This window comes from Pelecanus crispus, chromosome 2 (genome assembly GCF_030463565.1).
Source record: "Pelecanus crispus isolate bPelCri1 chromosome 2, bPelCri1.pri, whole genome shotgun sequence".
Classification (NCBI taxonomy): Eukaryota; Metazoa; Chordata; class Aves; order Pelecaniformes; family Pelecanidae; genus Pelecanus; species Pelecanus crispus.
The window spans coordinates 138106611-138120535 of record NC_134644.1 but is presented as its reverse complement, the minus strand read 5'-3'; the positions used below and the strand labels follow the sequence as shown (position 1 = coordinate 138120535).

At 37.6% G+C, this 13925-nt stretch overlaps 1 protein-coding gene across 1 annotated transcript in view; it reads left to right on the top strand.

The window, feature by feature from the left end:
- The window catches only part of NCOA2 (nuclear receptor coactivator 2), a 123463-nt gene that overhangs the window by 37983 nt on the left and 71555 nt on the right, over positions 1–13925 (top strand). The window contains exons 2-3 of the mRNA XM_075704548.1: positions 8391–8492; positions 9391–9563. Of these exons, the coding sequence (XP_075560663.1) occupies positions 8410–8492; positions 9391–9563 (256 nt within the window). The 5' untranslated portion in view covers positions 8391–8409. The remainder of the gene's footprint in view (positions 1–8390; positions 8493–9390; positions 9564–13925) is intronic.

The following is a 13925-nucleotide window of genomic DNA, read 5'->3' as shown; positions in this document are numbered from 1 at the left end:
TCTTGAACAATTTTTTAAAGTAGTACCACCTGCCTCCCCTTTGACAATGTTTTGGTGAAAACAGACCTTTTCCTCTTTAAAAGTGGAAATGGAGCAAACCTCTTGCACGTTATTTAAAAAAAATGGTACATTCTTCCTCTGATATTTTTTCTCTGTTGTCTTATTAAAGCCTAGTCTTGCTATTCCTGGGCATATTAGAGGTGGCTGACGTAGGCTAATCCGTAAGCAGCCGAGTGAGTGGCTCCGTTAAGAGCCTTAGCCTATGGGAATACGAAGGTAGGAGCCATCTTACGGTGCTGGGGTCAGCCTGGAGGGGTTCTCGCAGAGTCTCAAGCAGAACCGGGGGTTTCTCAAGCCTGTGGTTTTGAGTAGCTGAGAAAAACCTCTTTCTCCTTCAAGATTTAGGTGGATTTTCAAGAAAGTCCTATTAAATACCAGTCTAACACTGAACATTAACATTAGCCATTTATTTGATTATTACAGCATGTGTTAAAGAGCTGCTGCCGCCCATTTGCAGCCTAATGTGTTTATTAGACGGTCTTCCCAGTGGCATCTTGAAGTGTCTTTCAGCTAAAAAATTCATGAGCATTATTGGCTTTCAGCTGCAAATGGAGTATGTCTTCTTACTGTCTGATACACCACTCTAAAGCCATTACACAGGAGTAAGGGAAAAGATATTGTTGAGGAAGGAGTCTTTGGCTTAAACATTTGTTTATAGTCTGTTACGGCTTTTTGTAGACCGAGCAAAAATGTGAGTAGTAGGTGTTGGAGCCAGTTTTCTGTTCTTTTATACACGGGCTCAATGGCATTTGCTAGTAAATTGTGTTCCTTTTCTTAGTTCTAGTTTGTGGAGTTCAAGAATAAAGTAGAAGTTAGTAAATATTACAATAAATCTTGTTTTAATGTTACCTGTAATAGGCTCACTCTCAAATTAAATTGTGTCTTCTAAGGAACAAGCATTATTTTCAGACGGAAAAGGCAACAGGTTCACATCAGATTTTAGTACGAGTCCTTTAAAGGGGACTAGAGTTTTTCAGCTTGCTGCTACCACCTTCCTCATAGAAACTCTGTTTTCTGTTTTCACTTTATACTTCGTGACTGTTGTAGGGTGGCAAAGATTTTAGGCGGTTTCATCTGTAGTGAAAGTGGTAGTGCTGCTTCAGGAAAAAAACGTACCCTTGAATAAGTTAATTTGTATTTTTAATATGAGGTTACTATCACCAACGAAGGTATTGGACATCTTGCTTATTTTGGCAGGCTGGCATTGGTTTTTTTGGGGTGTATGTCCGAATTCCAGGTGTTCGGTGATGAAGAATGGGTATAGTAGTTGGTTGTGGAACTTGTGGCTTATACCAGGGATGCAGGAGGATGATTTAAGATATCTTTAACTTTCTTTTCTGTCAAACTTTTTAGCGGTGGATCTCTTGCTTTAATTTAATTTTACCAGACAATACAGTTTGTTTTTTTTTTCCCCTGTTCCTTTTATTTCCTTTGATTTTCACCTCTTTTTTTTTACTCATTTCCAAACCCTTATCCGTGTCTCTCTGGATTTGTCGAGATACTCATGCAAGAGAAAGTTTGCACGCGAGGAGGCCGAGCTGTTCCGAGCGCTGTGCGGTGTGTGGGGCGGGCGGCCTCAATTAGCTGATTGCGATTCTGACGGCTGCTCCGATGGAAAGTGCTGGGAGTCAAAGCAACCCTTCCTCCTGAACTGCTGTGGCTCGCCAGTAAAAGGTTGGCCTTAGGCTCCAGTGGCTCCAGTCACTGATCTAGGATCTTATCCTGCCTCTGACAGCAATTTCCTTTTGAGGCCTGGGAAAGCAGCTAGCAAGTATTGCCTTTGTCAGAAGGGTTGAAGATTGCAGCATATATCAATACTAAATATTTTCTGATTGAGAAATGGAGCCAGTGAAATAAGAGTTCATAAGCAGGAAAAAATGTGAAGAATCAGAAGTTGCATGTGACTTCCAACTTTCCTCTGGCTTCTACCAGAATTAATGCTACACGGAGTATGTCAGTAATTTTGAAACCGAGACTTGAAGCTTCTAGTCATGAGAACTTCACAGGAAAAAAAGTATGAATTATAATGGATGTATATTTGAGTTTATCATTAACCACAGGAATATGAGCTGTTTGTATTTTTAAATTGGGCTGTTAGAGAAAATTTTTGCCAAACTTTTCACTGACTTGTAATATTTTTGGTCAGTAAACAGTATTTTTGCTGTTTGTTACTCAATGAAAGAGTGCCTTTAATAAATCACTTCTATATTTATCAGTTGTATCTACACTAAATGCACGTATTGGTGTGCTGGAAGGGTGGTAGTATAGTACTGCTACCTGATTGTCCGCTACATGGTACTTTACCTTTTGTTTGCTACTTTTCAAATTGAAATAGCAGCTTTGGAGGCGTAATCCTCATTTATTCTTTAACTGCATTTGTTAGGCTTATAATAAATCTGACAGTTTAACAGGCCTTGTTTGGAAGATGGCCTGCCTTGATAAGAGATAAAATGCACATCATCTTCTTCTGCGTTGACTCTGGATGATTAACTGGATTCACTGATGCTGAGGATCAATGCTGGAAGGTTTCTTCCTTCGTGGCGTTTGAGGAGTGGAGGAGATGTTACAAATTCACGCAACTGATTTGTGCTAGATTTTTTTTCTGTCTCCTCCTTCACGGGGGCTCTCTTTTTCTTTTTTTCTCTTGTGTTTTATTTTTGGGTTTACAGTGTTTTGGGTTTTTTTCCCCCCTTTGAAAGATGAGTGTCTTGTAAAAATATGTTTACCATTGCTTTACGATTAGGTTAAGTCTCTCTGCGTACTCTAACTTAAGAGTGGTTGCTGGTGGAGGATGTGAAGGAGGATGCGATGTCACGACGAGAGCAGAAACTATTGTTTTATTACTGATAACAAGAAAAACTGAATTAAAGCCTCTTTCAGGCTCTGTCATTTCAGTCTCCCAACACCTGGTAGAAACTGGTCAGGTCTCAATGACTGTAATTACTAACATATACTGTCCAACAGTTTATTAATTTAATTTTTCAGTGTTTGTGATTTACATTTAACAATTGGAAAAATTAGACAGTGATTTTGTCTACAAGTATTTTGGATGCTTAGGGCTGTGGTAGCGAAACAGAGAGAACAGGAAAATACGCTTACAGTGTTAAATGTAAATACAAAGAAAGTATTTGCTTACCTGAGATGTCCTGTTGCTACAGGTCATCTCTTGGAGCCTAAAATTAGTTCTTTAGGTATTTTTAGTAATAATAATTCTGCTTCTCTAATTATCTCCTTCCTCGTATGAAAATGCTGCAGTGAGTGTATTTATCTTTCCATTGCTCTGTTGCTCCTCATTGATGCCCAGTGGAATTGGAGCTTGAGGGGCATCTGAGTCAGCATTAGAATTTCAGCTCTTGGTTATTGTTGTAGGGTTTTTTGTAGGACAAATGGAAAAAACCTTAATTTATATTGAGAAGAAAAATCTGCTACTACCACTGAAGGCAAAATACTAATCCCACAGTGGGATATTATGTTTGTATTTTGGAGTGCAGTACAGCTCCCAAACAACTTACACAATAAAAAAAAGCAGTTCCTGGTCTTGCATGACAGTTCATTCTGCAAGACACACATTCAAATTCAGCTTTGTAAGACATTTTCTTTCAAATAAAAATTGGTTTAGTTCAGCATCTGACATATCATGATGGTATTTTTTTCGTTAACAAACATATGTCTCCATCTCTCTCTCCTCAATGCAGTGATTACTGCTGGATTTGTTTTTACTAATTCCCAATTTGGTTAATCCTTTTCCTATTTTATACCATGCTAAATAAGCCATACCCACTTTTTCTTGATTTTTGTTTTCAGAAGACATATGGTAGAGCTGATATTACATTTCCATTTCTTCTAAAGCACTAAATGAACCGAACTGTTCAATTTCTTTATCTTTCTTCTTTCTGGAAATTCCTGCAGAGATGAATAAAAAGATCAGAGGAGCAGGATGAATGCTGCTTTCTAATCTAAGGTAGTTCGCTATAGGGGAGGTTTATTGGAGTAAAACTTTGAGCCTATCACTTGTCATTGTACTCGCAGTGGCTTCAGTTTTGAATTGTCATATTTCCTGGAAAAATTCAGACTTCAAGTTTGGGAGTTTTATTTTCTGGTCTGAGGAGCCAACCATGTGGTTCAGGACCCTTAAGAGTATTTAGAACAATTTTAAGAGTTCCTAAATTATCTTTTTAAAAATATTGATTTATTTAATGTCATGACTTTTTGTGTACTATAAAACTATTAGTAATAATGAATAACCAAGATATTCTGAGATGGATAAATGGAGGGAGTTACAGCAGAACCTAAAAAGCCCTATATGCAGTTTAGCCATTCCTGACCCACAGATGTGTGTTTGTATGTCTAAAATTCATCAGTCAGTTCAATTTAAATTCATGAGGTTTTCCCCTTCTCACTTGAAAGTTTCCTAGGTGCCTGCTCTTTTGTACTGCATGTACCCAGAAGTACTTTCTTCTGAAAAATGTGGGTTTAGTTCCTTGCTTATGCCGCACTAAATTTGAAGAGGTACCTAAGACCCTCCAGAGATCTTCATCTAATAATAGTCATCACTGAGAAATGGGAGATACAGGTTTGCTACCCTCCTCAGCCTAAGGGGATTCACACCTCAATCCCTTGTATCTTAAGACAGTCTTTGAACTACTTACCTGTGAGTTTAGTGGTATGGGCTAGACACCTAAAGATTCCTACTGCACCGCAAGAGTTAATTGACCTTGCCCTCTTTGCTTTATCAATGTCCAGTTTTGGCAAACAGATAGCCTACCACCTAGGAGACTGTGCTGCGTGATGAAAAGTACAGGCTTGAAACCCCTCTGTGGAAAGGGAACTGAATCTCCATCACCCAGTTTCTGGTGGTTTTAGTTGGTATGTGGTATCATGGAAGAGCAGGGCAGCAGTTTATCTATCCACAGCTTCTAAAACGTGATTCCTCCTCATTTCTGCTAACTCAGGAGACAATTTTAGTCTCTGAATCACAAGAGAATAGCAGAACTTAACCTAACCTATCCTAGTCAGTCCCTAAATCCCTAGGGAGATAGGGTTTGGGGGCACATCCTTTTGATTTTAGTACTGCGTACTAGATACTGCTGAGTGACTTCCATTTTGGCCTGCGAGACTTTTTTTAGATTGCCTTAGTATTGTCTGTCTAGCTCTCCACTTTCCAAGGTACCTAACTCTGGATTTTGCATTCTGCTGTGGAGCACAGGCACTGACAACACAGGAGCTGCAGAGCCTATACAGGTCTTTGAGGTATAGAATGTGATTTTTAGTGAAGACATAGGGGAGTGCAGAAAGCAAACATGGTAGTAGGTGGTAGATTTCCAGAAAAACTTTATGATGAGTAAGAAGAAATGGGTAACTCATTCTAAGAACAAACTGATAATGCTGCTGAGAAAAAGATGTAATGGCCTGTAAGTGCAAAATAAATAAATAAATAAATTGTTTAGAACCATTTACTATGTTTAATAAAGAGAGAAGAAGGTGCTAGTTTCATAATGATGGTACCACTTTGGTTCCCTTAAATACGGAAGGATGAAGTTTAGATGTTTATGGTGGGAGGTTAGTTTTACTGTGTCCTCTGAAGGCTGATACCATAGACCTAGTGGAATTCCTACAGAATAGCATCAGTGTGACTGCAAGAAGAATTGAGCTATGCATTGCTGGACCTACCAGTGAAACTTTGGTTCCTGCAAAAATAAACTTCCCTTTGAAGTAAGCCTGACAAAGTAGGTGGGAAAACTGTCAATAACTGTTCCTATTTGCTTTCTTGGGGAGGAAAGGGGAGTGGAGGGTGCTGTTTGTTCCCCCTAAATGCTTGCCTCTGACTTTAATTCTTACTGCTCTTGGGGAAGAAGATGACCATTGAATGTTTGACAGGTTTTCATGAATTGTTGTGCTTGCTTTTCTCAATAAAAATAGTTAACTGATTTATATTTCTGAGGTATTACTTGGGAAGCATAAGAAACGAAGGGATTCCCCAGCCTAATTTTAATTCTGAACTTTAGGTCACCATCTGAGTCTGGCTCAGAGATCAAATGATCTCGGGAATGTACAGCTTTCGTCATGCTGAAGATTTTTTCTCACACCGGTCAGTGAAAAATTTAGTCATTGGAACAGAGCCCTGAGGACAGTTCCAGCTCTCCACTGACAGAGACGTGGAACTGCTGTCTCCCCACAACTTCTCTTTAGTTATTGTCACAGTTTTCTTAATAGCCTCTTGCTCCTTCCTTGGAGCTCTACTTGGGATACTTGTGAAATTGCATATTTTCAAGAAAGTGCTTAGCTCCTGACCAGTGAGAGGGATGTATATTTCTACTTTTGTATTTAGATAAATTAGGATGTGAATGACTGCTGGGGCTAGAAATCAGTGAAGATATGTAGTTGTTAAGGAACAGCCGGTGTCACAGTCCACACTGGAGACTGCGGTAGATGTTTCACGCTCTGCAGGAAGGTTGGCTTTGGTTCGGCACTGTGAATCTGTGAATGCCCTGACTGAGATCACCGGGAGTTCCCTGGCAAGTACAGAACGATGGAGTTTGTGACGGTACATCTTCCCTTTGAGGGCTCAGCTCTGCTCTGCTGCGGAACCAGGGCCGCCTTGTTCTTGAAGTGGGTTGTTCTCAAAACGTTGGCAGTATGTATGTACATGTAGATATGCATATGGGTGTGTAGACATAATTGATAAAAAGATAAGCCAAGTATTTTTCGAATAGGGTCTGATACCATGCATGTCCAAGACCAGCTGGGAGCTATATATTTCAGGGATGATCTAGTGTTTTTTGTGAAACTTGACCAGTATCTCAAAAAAGGAAATGACTCCGCTTTCTCCTCAAACTGGTTAAAAAGCAAATATTTTCAGTACAAAGAAAGGAATTTTTATTCCAGGGGTTTTGGGGGTTTTTGTATTCAGAAAATGTTAGATTGTGTTCAGTTCTGAATCTGGGACAGCTCCGAGTCTTCATTTGCTCGCTCATCTTTCAATAAGTAGCCTTTCTCAGCATCCCTGCAGAACTGCTTGGATCTCAGTCTCCAGGCTGTTTCTGCCCATAGCTTCATTCAGCCAGTTCACTGCGAAAACTAAGATTTCCAGTGTGAACATCCTATTACCAATACAAGCTCTGGCTGCTAGATTTTACACAGTGTCAAAAATAAAAAGTAAATGAGAAGGGGACCACAGTTTTAACCCACAGCAGTTCCCTCATGGAGTTCAGTGCATGGCTGACCTGGCCAGCAGAGGGAAGGGAACTGGTGGGGCAGAAATGAAGGGCTTGGAGGAGCTGGTGGATCCCCTTGTTTTAATACCAGACCAAGATTTACGCTGGTGTGAAGTGATTGTGGAATGACGGGCTCCAGCTCTTATTTTAGCATGGTATGAATCACCTCCTGGAGACACTCACCTCCTTCATGGCCCTCATGTTTATTTTTCTGCTAATCCCAAACAATACAGGCGCTCTCTGAAACGTCTGGCAACATCCCTCTGCCATCAGCCTTACAAAACTGGCAGCAGCTAGGCAGATGGTGAGCTAGGACTGCCCTGTATTGCATGAGCTTTTTGATCATTTACATCATCTCCCTATGCCCTTTGTGTTTTCTGCCTCTAGAATATTTGTATTTGCTGAGGAGTATGTGATCTGGGGCAAGCAAGGTTCATGTGCTCCTACAGTGCGTAGGACAACAGACGGCCAGGAGCTGGGCAGGACTTCCACGGGCTGTTTATTGCACAAATTATAATAAGCTTGTGTTGTTTTAACACAATAGCTTGACAAGTTATTCTCCTTATGAAGTAGACTATATGTACAAAATATTTATCAGTTCCTCAGCGATGTCTAGCATTCTGTTTCTCTGATATTGTACATGTACATTTGCAAGCATTATCTTCTGATTTTTAACTAAAACTGCATGTGCTACCTTTTCATGTAGCTGGGATACATGTTTCATTACATGTATTTCAATTCTGTTGTGTTTTTCTTGTTGCATGGCACTATGGCTTTCCCTTTGTCTTTCCTCATTCAACCTTGCAAAATTGCCATGAAAATTCAGCAACCCAGGCACAAAATGTACTTACCTGATCTTACATAACTGGTAACGATCAAAAAGATGACAACGCTGTCCTTGCCCACCACAAATTTTCTTCCGAAGGAGTTTTGTATAGTATTTGTGTGGTCGTAAACACAGTAGTTTTATTGGTACCTTTCAAACAAACTCTTATTTCAAATGATAGATTTGCCAAGTAAAAACTGAGTTTAGCATGGAACAAGAAACTTAGAAATATGAACAAAGTACTCATGACTCTTCCACCATAACCCTTTCTTGCACTTTCTTCCTTTTAGTTGCTGATATGTATTCAAGATGAGTGGGATGGGAGAAAATACCTCTGACCCATCCAGGGCAGAGTCAAGAAAGCGCAAGGATCCCGATCAGCTTGGACCCAGGTTAGACCATTTATGCCTGAAGACGTTGAAAAGTGAAAGACTTAAAAAAACTGTTACATGTGCATATATTTTTCAGTTAGAAAATGACAAACTTGCCATTCTTGCAAAGAGAAGTCAGTAGCAAACTACTCTGATTCAGTAATTCTGTGTTGTGGTGGGTTTGGGATGGCGGGTGGGGGGTATTGTCTTGTGTTATTATTTGTTTGTTTGTTTTGAATCCAGTGTAGTGCCAAAATACAGAATTTTGGTGACAATATAGGAGCTACGTAAAAATCTTTTTTGGCTAATCACTGCAAGGAGTCTTCAGTCACTCATCTGGCAATCTAAGATTTTTTTAGCACCTCTCTTGTATGTCATGATCAGGGACTTGAAAAATACTTTCCAGTTTTATAGCATTTGCATTACCAACACAAATAAATTTTAAAGTATAATCACTCATTCAGCATTTTTTCTTACGACTGTCTGTTGTAATTTCACAAGGAGGCAGGGAGTATGGATTGTTTGGTTTAACTTTTTAAGCTGTTTTATTTTCTCATACACTGTCACTATATGATACTACTTGGATTTTCAACACCATGTGGAGGGACACTTGAAGATGTTCAAATCCCACCCCCCCAATTAATCCTCTGTCTTCAATTTCAAATCCCAAACGTCTTTTGAAACAAAAACACGACTGTTGGGGAAAAAATAACTAATGTCTTTTTTAATGCTCCTTTCCTTGTTCCAGAGGAAACCTTTCTGCTTGAGAAACTTGTAAGTTACATTTTTTGTGGTGAGAGAGGGCAGTTCTCTCTGGTTTTGTTAGACTATTCTCAAACCATTTGAAATAATCTTTGAGCTGGCCAGAATGCAAGCAAACTGACATTAAATATGACATTTTTATAAACTCCTCTTTCAGTCCTAAAAGAAGCACTGAGAAACGCAATCGTGAGCAAGAGAATAAATACATAGAAGAACTTGCAGAGCTGATTTTTGCAAATTTTAATGATATTGACAACTTTAACTTTAAACCTGACAAATGTGCAATCTTGAAAGAAACTGTGAAGCAAATTCGTCAGATAAAAGAACAAGGTAAGAAGACCAATTAATTGACTTTGAATATTTTCTGTGTTGATTATTACTTTATTTTTTGCAAACCTGATAGTCTCTTCAGCTTTTCTGTAGCAAATTCCTGGGGTTTTCATTAATCAGTAATGAAAAATGATGTAACATCATGTGAACAGAGTGTGTTAACTATCATGTTCAGTATTTTAAAAATAAGCTTCAGAGAAAATTCAGAAATTGCTGAGAGAGAAAATCGGTCAGTCCGATGTATGCATCTAATGGAATTGAAATCAGTTGTGCTTTTACAAAAGTTAACTAGCAGATGGCTTTGGGGGAAAAATAAAACGACTACTTATACACGCTTACATGGATGATGAATACATGTAAAATAGGAATAATCCAGGAGAGTAGGGTATGAAAGTATTCTGCATCCCCCCTTTTGCTTTCTGTTGTTGGTATGAATAGATATTGTGGACTAAATTATCTGCGTCCCTTAAATGTTGACATCATATCCTCAACTACAATAGATTTGAAACTATTCTAATCTCTAGATAGAGTCCTGTTATAAATGTAAACCAGAGAACGTGACAGTTTTCTTCCTGCTCTTTGTCTAGAAGATTAGTTTTGTATTTCTTTTCTTTTGATATATTTCCTATTTAAAGAAAAAAAAAATCTTTTCGAAACGTCAAATTTTTGGAAGTGGGGTTTGCGGCACAGGTCTATCTGGACAGGCGTGAATAGCACTGCAGTTGTCTGGGGCAGATTCACAAAGTAGGTGCATATTGTTTTTCTTCTAATGTAGAAGATTTGCAATCTCTTTATAAAACTGTGTTTGGAATCATTCCTTTGGTTTTCAAACACTTCATCATCTTTCACTTTTTCAGTATTCTGTGATTTCGGTGAGAAAAGAATGCTTCCTTTTCCATACTGTATGTGTGAAGTTATAAAAGTGGAGATTCCATGTTGCATAATTTAGATACAGATTTCTTTCTAAAACAAGTAGGTAAGTGGAGCTGTAGTTTCAGACATCAGCCTCTTCCAAGCTAAATGGAAAGTGGGAAGTGTCAAATTATGTGTCAGCTCCCTCCAAAGTGGCTCTAATTGATTAATCTTCATAAATGTTCCTATTTCTCAGCTTTTTCTCTTCTTATGGCTACTAGGTTGCCATAATTTCTAGTGAAGTTGCCGTGCCCCATATTAGAAATATACCTCTTAACCTGGCGCAGTGTCCATCATCATTTTGCACTTTGCTGGCTTTTGAGATTTAATTTTTTTCCTTATTTTCTTTTCTTCTTCCTTTTCTCACTTTCAGTTTCGGATTTTTTTTTTTGCTGTCACCAAGAGGTACATTGTCCTTATCCTTACCTGAGAAGGGATAAAGGAAAAAAAAGAGTTTTCCTGGGAAGTGGGTGCACAGAGAAAAATCTGTTAGTCCACTTGGTAATTCTATCAGAAGTTCTAGAACATCTCATCTGAAAATCTGGCTCTAACTAATGGCAATTTTGGCAAATCCAGTGTTTTGTTGTTCAGGACCAATATTATAAAAACAGTTTTCATATTGTAATAAAATGTTCACACTCATCAGACCAGGTTACATGTGAATTATTTAAGTCATCATGGGCCAGAATTGTACCACAGCTGAATGTGCACTTCATTTTCTAAGCTCATAAAGCTTTATTGGAAAAACAATGGAAAATACAATTCTAAAGACAGACTAAAATGCTGTGAATACTTTTTATTTCAGCAAGTAGAAGTAGTCTGCAACCCATGAGCAACTAAATTACTCTTTATGATGTTGATTTGTTGCACAAGGTTCTTCAGCTGAGAACAATTAGACTGATAACTCTTTCGGTCTTTATATAAAACTCATAGCTGGTACAGATTAGACTTTAAGCCTCTCTAAGGGGCATTGCAAAACACTGAGATCTTCAAGGTGGTCATTAATAGTATCTCAGGATGTAGAAATAAAGATTAGAATATTTGAAATTATTCCTTTAATTAAAAAGTTTGATACCAGTTTCTACATAGAAGCTAAATCTCTTTGTTGTTACTGCAAGTTTAAAAGGCTTTTCTTTTTAAGAAAAAATTCAAATGACAGCATATTCTGAAGCACAACATTGTTTTGGAACAGGCATTTCATTAACAAATATCACTCACATATAGTAAACATTCAAACTGCGCGAATAGTACAGTACACCTATACTTCTGTTGAGTGCCACAAAAAACTGACCTAAGCAAGGCAAGCAGATTGAAGACCTAATGAGGCGCTATTACTGTTGCTGTCTCATGTTTTTTAGGTAGTTTATCACCTCACATTGGGAATCCTGGCTTATATATATTGATCATTTAAGTGCATTAACTTTTGGGTTGTTCCAAATCTTTCTGATTGCTTTTCCGCTGCCAAGACGTGTTAGAAGACCTTTACAATGGTGAAACACTTGCATTATCTTAACAAAATCTATTTCTAAAACAAAGTCATGAAAATAATACTATACTTGCATGACGTGCCATGAGACTCGGGTTAAAAATCTTTCAATTCTTACAATTAAGGTGTTTTATTGATTTTTGGTGTTGCACTAAAAACTTGTAGGAGAAAACTAAATGAACATCTTGAATCCTGAGTGATTCTGCGCTAACATGAACAAATTAGATGGCTACGGTTTTGCACAGCGGGTCTGCTCTGCATTTCTTCAGAGACAGATTAAATTAAATTAGTGAAAACTTATTTTACAGTTTTATTATTTATAAGTTTTAGTAAAGAGATTGGATTTTTGCAATAGATACTAAAAATTCTTCACAAAACTTCTTCTTCATCTATAAATAGAATTACACATTAAGGTCTAATTACTTACAAAAGCACAGTCAGTTATAAATACCTTGTAAAGCCACTGAAAGCAACAAGTTTTATAGCTGTTACTGAGATTTGACAAGGAGACTTTATTCTAGGTTCTAGGAATGAAAACAAGGAAGGAGGAAATACGGATTGATACTCATTTCCCCTGTCAAGCTTGCTGGGCTAGTAGCTGGAAAAAGTAATAGATTTTTTGCTGTAGTAATACTATATAATTTAGTATAATGTTGTCCTGATCTATTTTATATGCAAATATATATTTGCAATACTGTATCTGTTATCTTTATATCATTTCTCACAGTATATACTTCAAAGATTCTTTAGTTGTGGTATGTTAGAGATTCAGTTTATTAGAATTTGAAAGCAAGTTATAAATATATGTGTGTAACTGAATTAATTAGAAGAACTAAAGCTATTTGGAAGATATAACTTGCGTATATTTTTAATCCGGGTTTTGAAATGTTTTTAGTACTTGCGAAAATGAAGACAAGTTTCTTTACAGAAGCTTAATTTTCTACTGAGTACTTTTGCCATATTATCTTACAGAGATTGGATAGAGATTTGTGGATATCTCCAGAGGAGATGAAGAATTGTGATTTTGGTATGAGGATTAAACAGAAGTGGTATTCGTGCAAATCTTAAGTGGATATTTCTGCTGGGGATTTGAGACTTGTGTTTCAAGCACTTGGGAAAAAATTCATTCAGTTTTTTATTTATAGCACAAAAGTGATATGAAATGGTGGTTTTATGGTTGTGTTACATGGTCAGGGAAGTGTAAACTCTCCTGTTATTTGCAGTCTATGTTAAGTTACTTTGAAAGAGTAGTAGTCATATATGTTGCAGATGTGTTCGTAATGTACACAGATGTGTACAGGCACAGTAAGTTCCAATTTGCATGTGCTTAATTAAAAAGGCTTGTTTTAGGCAAGTGTAAAGACCACTGGGGATAAATGTTCCTTTATATGACACACAGCCAAGAAGCTGTAAAGCCATTTTTTTATACTTAAGAAATATATTTAGTAAAATAGCGTCTGATTGATTTTTAGGAACCTACCTTATTTTTAAGAAACATCTTCAGCACTTAAGACAGATTCATTTCAGTTGTGTAAGTACTGCTGAAAATGTTTTCTCATATCTGAAGACAACAAAATTCTGACAGCAAATAAAAGGAGTTTGAATTCTCTTCTTCCTTAGTTTACAATCAGTTGAACTGTTTCACATCAATCTCATTTGATTTCATACCTACAGTAGTCCTTTTCCTTGACTCTTGTCATCTGCCTGACTCCTCTCATTATGTTAGCATTTTTCTTTCTCATTATTGTTTTTGGTTGCTCTGTCCCCCTTTAGCTGATTTTTTTTCCTTCTAGATATTAAGCAAGATATAAAAATGAAACCTTTGCCCTTAGTTTAAAGCTCTTTTTATCCATCATGCTAACCTCAGTCTCAGCAGGTAAATAGCTCGCATTTTAAAGCAGAGACTGTTTGTTACATTTCACTGCTTGAACATCTTCTGGCTTTGAAACCTCCTTTTCTTCATT